This window comes from Drosophila miranda, chromosome 4, assembly GCF_003369915.1.
Source record: "Drosophila miranda strain MSH22 chromosome 4, D.miranda_PacBio2.1, whole genome shotgun sequence".
Classification (NCBI taxonomy): Eukaryota; Metazoa; Arthropoda; class Insecta; order Diptera; family Drosophilidae; genus Drosophila; species Drosophila miranda.
The window spans coordinates 7,872,743-7,882,109 of NC_046677.1; the positions used below are offsets into that span (position 1 = coordinate 7,872,743).

The window sequence follows — 9,367 nt, forward strand, 5'->3', positions numbered from 1 at the left end:
GCAAAATCAACCTCAATGAGACAGTTGCAGGACGGTAAATGTGCCAGGAATATCGGATTGATATAATACATAAGATGTTGGAAATAAAGCAACTCCTAAGAGGTCGAAGTTTTCTTCAATTTGTTGATGGATCTCTGATATTTAAAGCAACCCAAAGTCACAAAGAAACTCTTTAATTGTTAAAATATAAACACATTAGAGGCGAAAGGCTTCCTTCCTCCCAAATGGATAGCTAATTTCCCATAAATTCCTATTCATTTCCCAACACCCCCCACACTTTTTTCAAAGACTTTTTGAACAACCTTTGAATATCTGGAAACACTTGTGGCCGCTGCCGAGCAAAGCAAAAGAATGTGAAAATGTCTTTGGGCTTTTGCCTTTTGCGTTTTCTTGAATGCGGAAATTGGAAAAATGCTGGCGGCATTTTCCTGGACAGGTCGTCGGGGCGGGGCAAACAGAATGAAAGTCAAGTAATGGAAGGGCGGGCAAAGGGAAAAACTGTCAGCGACAGCATTAAAACTAACAGGAATCGGGAGCAGCATTCTCAGCATTCTACACATTCCCCCCGCATCGAGTGAACGGAACGGATCGGATCGGATAGGAGAGGAGAGGAGTCCCAGCCCCAGCCACAGTCTCGTGTGGCATGCCACATGCAATTCAATAAGAATTTCCCACTTGCCAAGGGTGGGGCACTGGCACTGGGCAAAGTATTTCAAATGCATGCCAAACACTTGCTGCGGAATTCGTAATTGTGTCACACCGAGAAGGAGTGGAGTAGAGTGGAGCGGAGTGGCTCCTGGCCATAACTATAACCTTTACTGCTACGTGATTCAAATGCTACCAGAAATGGGATAGCCAGGGGATCTAAGACAGGATACTCCACAATTCCTCAATTCCCATTTGTCGCTTGAAGGCAGTCCTTCTCATTATTACAAATTGAAGGAATATCCGTCGAACAGCTTAAGAGGAGTATAAAAGGACATTGTGGAACTCAAATGGCTATCAATTGAATCATTTCCATTTTCCTTTTCAAATTGTGCGCCTTTGGTTGGCTGACAAAAGCTGACAGGACCTAAACTGATTTCCTCTTTGGAACCGGAACGGAACCGAAACTTATGGATTTCCGCTCAGAGATAATTCCCAAAAAGATAAACACTTCTGGAACTAGATCAGACGGATTCAAAAATAGATTGCCGTTTGAAATTCTGGGTTAACTGATTGGCTAACATATATATTTGTATTAGAAGCGATACAGGAATAGAAACAAGAATACCAAATAACGAAAGAGGCTGTCTTCGGACGAGGAGCTTCACAAATATATAGCTCAACCCTATCGCACCTTGCATCGTTAATGCCAGTGCCTTGTGACGCCTTATATATCAATATATCGCATCTCTCCTTACCACCCCTATCATTGGGCTCTCCGGAATACCAAACATCGTCGGACAGGGGTTAAGCATTTGAGAACCAGACATGCTGGCCCATAACTGCCAAATCAGTTCCTGAAGTCCAGTATAGAGACTTCCTGTGCTTAATAGGTATATACGCATCCATTGCGTCCAACTCCTCACGGGTCTCGAAGCTGACTAGCTCGGCACCCATTTCTTGGGTGGATACGCCAAATACGCCTGGAACAAGGAACAAGAGGGTGAAAGCCCCAGTGTATCGCAGAAACATTTTTGCAAGACTATACCATTCTTCTCTAAGGTTGAACCTCTTATACCCCGAAACCACAAGGGAATTTTATCAAATCGGAAACTGCAATAAACATTATCGGACACTATTTTTGGAATCCGGTTATTTTTTGATTAACAACACTGCAATCTATTGCGGAAATTGGATTATAATTTGCGAAATAGAATCGAATGAATTAAGAGCAAATTCCTCCTTCCCTAACTCTGTCTTGTAATCGTACTCTCCATAGTCCTATAATAACTATAGCCGGAGGTTGGAGTCATTTCTTGGCTCCAAACTATCAAATAGAGTTCTGTCCAATTCTCTAGCATGAATCCAACCCAAATCTAGCCGTATAATTTTTGTATATATTTTTTTATAATTTTTATTAAAAATGTAAATTCTGAAAATGCGGAATACCATAGTTCTCTAGACCATTGACCATCTGTGTGTGTGTGAGTGTGTGTGGGTATGTTTGTGATTTTTCTTTTCGTTTGGCTTGCAAATACTATTTCTGGGATGAACATTTCCTTCTTTCCTTTCCTTTGCCCTTTTGACATTTTTCATTTTCAGTTTAATTTTACTTTTCTTTTTTTTTGTTTTTGTTTGATTACAATTATTATAATGCTGCATTATGCATGTGTGGGTGTATGGGTGTGTGTATGTGGTTTTTCGATCACAAAATAAGAACAGAACCAAGCAGACTATTGAGGGCCATATACTTGGGTACAACTAAATTCCAAGCATAATCCGCGTGACTGTCGCGAGGGTTTACTATTCCTCCTGTATTCTGGGTGGATTTCCACATTTAGTTGCCTAACTCGTATGTATGAGCTGTAATTATATAGGGGTGTACATATACATATATATATTCTAGGCATACATATATCCAATATTGCGCCAAGCAAGCAATTTGTTTTGTTCACATCTAAAACTTTCTTCACACGATGGAAAAGCATTTTCGTAATACAATTTCTGGGTGTTTTTTTTTGGTTTTTTTTTGTTTTTTTATTTTTATGGGTTTTTTTTCTTTATCTTGGGTATTATTTTCTTTAGGGTTTGTTTGGCCACTTCGCTCTCAGATGTTCGAAGCGCTGGCGTATCTAGCAAATTTTTGTGGGGATGAGGCGTCGTCTCCTGTGTTCTTCTGATCTTCTGCTCCTGGTGTCCTTTGCCCACTGATTCGATTGCTCGATTACTGCTCCTCGTCGCCGAGCTCGTGCTTGATCTTGGAAAAGTCGAATGTCTCGCCAGTGCCGCGCTTGAATATGTTCAACACATCCAGACAAGTGGTCTCAAAGTGCGTGGTGGCATCATACGATTCCGAGATGAAGATCTGCGACTGTGCCCCATCGTCGATGGGCTCCAAGTAGTCCGAAATGGTGACAAACTTTTGTGCGATCGGCTCGAGCAAATCGAGGCCGGGCTTGATCTCCACCTCGGGATTCTCGGTCTCCACGGTGGTCGAGACCATGCCAACGAACCACCCCTTGGCGGCCACCTGATGGGTGGAGCTGACCAGCGAGACGTAGATGTCGGATTTGCGACCGACCTGCTTCTGTGGAATGATGATTTGAGTAGAGAGGCCATCCTTGGTGCTGGCCACCGGATGGTCCAGGATGCAAATGCAACGTATAACCTTGCCACGCTTGCGCACCTGCCACCGCCACCGACAAAGAAAATGGTATTGATTAGAATCATAAATCAACCAGGAGTATCTTCAGGTTTACTCACCTTCTCGGGCACATAGCTGGGATCGCAGTAGACCTGCTTGCACTTGGCCACCTCCTCGCCAGAGCGCACGCCCACCACCTTGCCGCCCTCGCCGAGGACAATCTCATCGATTGGCTTGTCCAGCATGTAGGTGCCACCGTAGATGGCCGACAGGCGGGCAAAGCCCTGGGGCAGCTCCCCCAGACCGTACATGGGATACAGATAGGGGGATTTGCCGTATCTCGCCAGCGAGTCCGAGTACAGCTTGATGCGCCGGATGGTGTTCACCGCCGGCTCGTTCAGATACTCGTCGTCGCGGAACAGGGCCAGGGCATGGCCAGTGAAGTCCTGCGTGTTCTTGTCCAGCCCGAACTTGTCGTACAGGCCCTGCATGTTGGCCTTGGTCGGGTCAAAGTCCTTCCAGGTCTTTGGGTCCTCCTCCCTGAAGTCCTGCACATAGATGAGGAAGTTGCGGAAGCGACGCTTCTCGAACATACCTAGAACGAAAGGATACATCAATTTGTAAATATAATTCTCTGATTAGTCATCGCACTTGCAACAGGATCTACGAGTATGCACGGGGGAGGACGTGGTCAAGCCTTCGGGGGGTTTCAGGTTTCAATTTACATTTCCATTTGCATGCAACACACACACACACACACACTCCGGCACACACAGGCCACTGTCCATAATTTGAAACCTCTAATTTAGGGGCGGCAGCAACAGCGCAGCAGAAGAAACCACAACCAACAGTCGCATGGGCCACCCCATGACGTCAGACCCCGCATATGTGTAACGCTAGTACAGTAAAGCAATGCTATAAGTATATTTGCGCTTTCGTTTTGGAATAGTTTGTAATTTCTTACAATATTCTTTTCCAAAGTTGAATCATTCTCGGGCTATCATTTTTCACATTCGACCATTCAAGCAATTTCCACTGTAAAGTGAAAGGGTTCAATGCGCCGAAATAAAAAACGTTGTTGCAAAAAGAAACACACAAAAAATTACAACTAAATCATAAATAGAGCGTGTGGAGCAGGCCGACTAATTGCATTTCGGTTGCTGCCACAAGGAAAACCTAAATTAAAGCCGAATTCATGTGGAAAACAGAAAGAGAGCAGAAGGGGAGGGGAGGAGAGAGCGGGACGCGATTAGAAGTGAATCAGCATAGCGGTTAATTTTGCCAATTCGTTGGCCCGTCCAGGGTTGCCAGACACACGCACACACGCACAGCTGGCAAGGCCCCACACAAGAGTCTAATCAGAAAACGAGCTAAATAAAAGGCAAATAAACAAACGCTTACGAATTTTTTATAAATTAGCATTAAAACAAAGACCAGAACGTCTGTTCTTTACACACATAACGTAGGGGGCTTTTTCTGGTAGCAGGCAGCAGGGCCAAGCAAATACGTGTCACAGTCAAACATACGACGACAGCTACAGCGAGTGAGTGTAAAAGCCAGAGAAAGAGAGAGAGAGAGACAAAGAACAAGGCAAAAGTGGAGCCCAGATAAGAGTCGAGTACATACGCACACACATACTCATACAGACAGACAGCTGGAGACGTACAATTTTTTGCACAATACATACGAACATTTTTTCAAACGGGGAAAAAGAGCGGATCCCGATTCGCACTTACCCATGAGATCGGATGCCAGAGCCTCCTTCTGATCCACCGGCACTTTGGCAATTTTTCCGCCCTTATAGACGTAGCTACCCTCAATGGACTTGAACTCCAGATATCGGGTGACGCCCGTGTGTATGAGCAGCTTCACCAGCTGCCCGTTGGCCATCAGAAACTTGGGGATCAGATCCACATTCCAGTCGCGGCCACGCCCGAACCTTTCGCCTGGCGGCTCCAGACCGTAGCGCTGGAAAAGTTCCTCCAGCGGTGTAATCGAGGCCGATTCGCCTCCGTAGTACTTGTTCCGATCAATATGCAGCACCTTTTTGCCGGACACGGACAGCATGCCGCTCAGAATGCACTCCTTGAGGCCGGTGCCCAGGACGATGGCGTCGTATTCCTCATTCATTTTCGCTTTGCGTTTATTTCTATGGGGACGATGGGCTTTTCACGGGTTTTTTCACTTGCTGCGACGTTGGAGTTTTTTTTCGTTTCAGCGTTCAATAATTTTTCTCTACTCGTTCGGCGTGGTCTCTCGTTTGTGTGCTGTCATTCGCTTCTATCTCTCACAGGGCAGCAACGTTGGCGGGAGTTTTAAATCCCATTTATTTCAGTTTGATTGCGGCTTAAAAACTTTTTTTTAGTACATAACAGCATGTATTTTGGCAATCTAAGCTAATTAGAGTTCAGACCCTCAGATCTTATTCCACGGAATATCAAAAACGAGGAATATGTAAAATAGAACTTATTTTCGTCAGTATATTTACGGTATATTTTTAAAATGAGACGGTATATTTTGGTATATTTCTGAGGGTCTACCGTCCGACGACGGTCACACTGCATTTCATTCAACTAACATTAGTTTGGCAGTGCTGCCAGTTTAGCAATTTTGTTGCTAGATCTGGCAACATATCTTAAAAATGCTATTAGCCACAAATTTAGCAATTTAAAATTTGTATTTAGAGATTTTAGCAACTTTTTGACATCCCCACCGTGCCTCAAAAAAACATGTGGCTGTGATGGGCGCATGTACCCAAAAAAATAAGTTGCGTTTCGTTCGAAAGTCGACCAAAAAACAGGAAAGCAGCTCCAAATCTAGCAATTTTTGCTTAGAAGATTATGGCAGCACTGGGTTGGAGAGCAAAAATACATATTAAATATCACTTTAATAAAAAATTGTTAACACCATTATTTACGGATTTGTCTTTTGAACATTTTTAGCTTTTTTTTCGTTTTCTTCAAGTTAGAAACAGCTTTTTTCTAATAAAAAGTTGGCAGTACTGTCTAGCTCACACTGTTCAATGGCGTGGGAAATAAAAATAATTCACGATATCCTTAAAATAGCACAAGTAGCTGCCGATCTGGAGGATCGGGATAAAGCTGAGGACCTGCCATTGAAGGAACATGCCCGCCGCAAGGGACACGCACCGATAAGGACCATACCTAAGGCGTGTACGTTTACCGATGATAAATCTTTACGCGCTCTTCACGGCATGACCTGGACGGCATTTGGCAAATTGCTCAAGCAACTGCGGGGAAGACTGGATCGGAAAAACCCCACCCTCCTTCCTGCCGAGACGCGCCTACAAATGGCGTTGAGATACCTGACAACTGGCGACTCTTTCAGCACCCTTGCCGGCATATATCGTGTGGGTAAGTCGTCCATTAAATATATTGTCGAAGAAGTCATCAAGGCCATAGTGAAGGAGCTAAAGGGAGTCTGCCTGCAGACACCTCAAACTGAGGAGGAATGGCTGGACGTAGCCAAGCAATTTGAGGAGCTGTGGAACTTTCCCCACTGCCTGGGATCTTTAGGTAAAATTGTTTTCCCTTTAACGATGATTCCAGCTCACCAGGTTGTCTATTGTTTTAGATGGCCACCACATTGCCTTCCGCTCGAAAACGGTCAAGGATGACAGCTACACCAATTACAGGCAGTTCCAAAGCATTATTATGCTGGCTCTGGTCGATGCCCAGCACAGATTTCTGTATGTTGATGCCAGCAGTCCAGGCGGAGCAACGGACGCCTTCACCGGGAGCACACTGTACAATGGTTTGGAGAGCAACCTGCTGAACATACCGCATGAAAAGCCGCTCCTAGGCTTGGATGAGGAACTGCCCCACGTGGTTCTGGCCGACAAGGGTTTCGAGCTACAGCCCTGGCTGATGAAGCAGCATGAGATTCCCTCGACAATTGAAAAAAAGATCTTCAACTACCGCCTGAACCGAGCCCATCGCGTGGTCGTCAACGCTCTGGGCATTATGTCCAGCCGCTTCCGAGCCCTGCAAACCGAAATCAAGCTGGAGGCGTCGATGGTGGAGAAGCTGGTGATTGCCACGAGTATTCTACACAACTTTCTCGTCCGCGAGGAGCCGGAGTATCTAAAAGGACTGGAGAAGGAAGACACTGACTTGGTGACCCTGATACCGGGCGAGTGGCGCAAGAATACCCTTTTCATGGAGCTGGCCCCCCATGGAGCCCCCATACAGTTGGATGGAAGCGAGAACGTGGCCTGCTCAATCCGTGATGGATTCACAATGTATCTGAATGCGTCGGGAGCCGTGCCCTGGCAAATAGACGCAGTCAATCCCATGTAGAATATTATACGAGTAAATATAAAAATTAAATTTAAATTTAAAATATCCACACATAGTATTAGTACACACCTAGCTCTCACTTAACACGGGGGTTACGTTACTAGAAAACTTCGTGCTAAGCGAGACATGGACAATACAAAATAAGGCGTTACGTTCCTAGAGTTCAAAATAGGCAACAACAAATTTTTATTATTAATAAATTTGATCTGTTTTTACATTTTTAATATTACAGCAACCTACTCTGTGCATTAAATATTTAACATTATTATTTTCAAAATTAGCAAAGCCATTTTGCATTTATAATCTAAGCCGTTTTGTGAATTCATCATGTTTTTTGTTTCTTTTTTGTGGAGCTTCTCGTGTCGATAAAACAAATCAGTAATTTTGTATCTATATTTAGCTAGTAATATTCCACGGAATATCAAAAATCGAGAATATGGTTTCCAATCCTTGACGGAGAACGATAACCCATTGTAAATGAATGTCTGCTGAATTTCCATGTTGCTTTGCTAATAGATATTCAAAAATCCAATCATTGCTATTCTTTGGCAAAGAAAAGTTTACAGATGCAGCGAGAAACAGCTGATCCGTGTCGCAGTAAAAAAAAGTACATATTAAATTGTGGAATACACAACACTAGACAACACCTGTTCTGTGGGACTCGCAAAAGGGCAAGAAGAAGATTGGTTATGAAAACACGAGCCGCGTTAAAATGTTGAGAAAAACACTTTGCAACTGTAAGTAGTTAATGAAAACTTTGGTGAAAATTACTTTTAAATGATCCTGGTCCGTAGTGCCCCGCTTTAGTCAGCTTCCGCGACGGCTTCAGAGCACACAGGCAGAGGCAGCGCCAGTTATTACCACCACAGTATCCGCGGATGCCAGATAAGAGACATGGGCATGCAGATACCCGTTCATGTCGAACTTGGGAAGGCAGATGGGTGGTGACCAGTTCTCGGAGCTCTTGAAGGACTCCGAGCACTCGACCAGATTAAAAATCAGGCGCAGATCTGCCGGATGAATGGAGTACTTCTTCATGCGCACCAATGCAATCAGCTTCTTGTTGGCTATCAGCACGGCAAACACCAGATTTTTGATCTTCGAGCAGTTGCTCTGTATGGCGCCGGTTATCTGCGACCGAACTGTCGTCGACAGCGGGAAGACGCGGATGGAGTTGATCAAAAATGTGAAGATGTTGAAGATGCATTATGGGAATGCTCCTTTCGTCGTAATTTTTTCTAATACATTATTTGCAGGCCCTCGTATCGCAGGAGGTGTTGGGTAGCCATGCCATCTACTCCGGTCTGTCCTTCGTCCTCGACAACATTCGTCGGCGAGGATATGGCCCGAAACTGATGTGCATCATATGCGATGGCTGCCCCGCGAATCAACTTGCAAAGACGAACTTTGCCCTGGAGTACCCTGTGCTCTGGGATTTCGTTCACCTGCGCAAAGTAATCGCGGATAAGTTCGAGCTGACGGATACGGTGATGGAGCAGCTCTATAAGCTACAATTCACAGCCGAGCACTGCCGGGAGACCGTGTATCCACCGGTCCCGATTTACACCCATGATCCCGACAATATCCTACGGGGTTGGACGATTACGGAGCTGGAACAGGTGCAACGGCTTGTGGAACGCGTTATGTCCTACCCGGGGGCCACCGGGTTCACCACCGTGGACTGCCTTAACAGCACCAACCTGGAGCTGCACGGATCGTCGATAGTTGCCCAGGTGCACCGAATAGTGCGACATACGGA

General features: G+C 45.1%; 2 protein-coding genes across 2 annotated transcripts; one reads left to right on the plus strand and one right to left on the minus strand.

Moving 5' to 3' along the window:
* Window positions 1-2,155: 2,155 nt before the first annotated feature.
* LOC108163301 (rab GDP dissociation inhibitor alpha) lies at window positions 2,156-5,550 on the minus strand. Its single transcript, XM_017298513.2, has 3 exons — window positions 5,026-5,550; window positions 3,409-3,884; window positions 2,156-3,331 (listed from the first exon to the last, which is right to left on the minus strand). Exons 1-3 carry the CDS (start codon window positions 5,417-5,419, stop codon window positions 2,870-2,872), a joined length of 1,332 nt encoding a protein of 443 aa, XP_017154002.1. The 5' UTR covers window positions 5,420-5,550; the 3' UTR covers window positions 2,156-2,869.
* A 278-nt stretch (window positions 5,551-5,828) lies between these two features.
* On the plus strand, window positions 5,829-7,843 carry LOC108163302 (putative nuclease HARBI1). The gene is made up of 2 exons (XM_017298514.2): window positions 5,829-6,825; window positions 6,884-7,843. Exons 1-2 carry the CDS (start codon window positions 6,312-6,314, stop codon window positions 7,606-7,608), a joined length of 1,239 nt encoding a protein of 412 aa, XP_017154003.1. The 5' UTR covers window positions 5,829-6,311; the 3' UTR covers window positions 7,609-7,843.
* Window positions 7,844-9,367: the final 1,524 nt, after the last annotated feature.

Bases quoted from the DNA above. Each gene is read 5' to 3' on its own strand.
- LOC108163301 (XM_017298513.2), bottom strand. From the start codon at position 5,419: ATGAATGAGGAATACGACGCCATCGTCCTGGGCACCGGCCTCAAGGAG. The intron at 3,885-5,025 runs GTAAGTGCGAAT...CTTTCGTTCTAG, and splicing joins TCTGGCATCCGATCTCATGG to GTATGTTCGAGAAGCGTCGC. The intron at 3,332-3,408 runs GTGAGTAAACCT...TGGCGGTGGCAG, and splicing joins CCAGCTATGTGCCCGAGAAG to GTGCGCAAGCGTGGCAAGGT.
- LOC108163302 (XM_017298514.2), top strand. From the start codon at position 6,312: ATGGCGTGGGAAATAAAAATAATTCACGATATCCTTAAAATAGCACAA. The intron at 6,826-6,883 runs GTAAAATTGTTT...CTATTGTTTTAG, and splicing joins CCACTGCCTGGGATCTTTAG to ATGGCCACCACATTGCCTTC.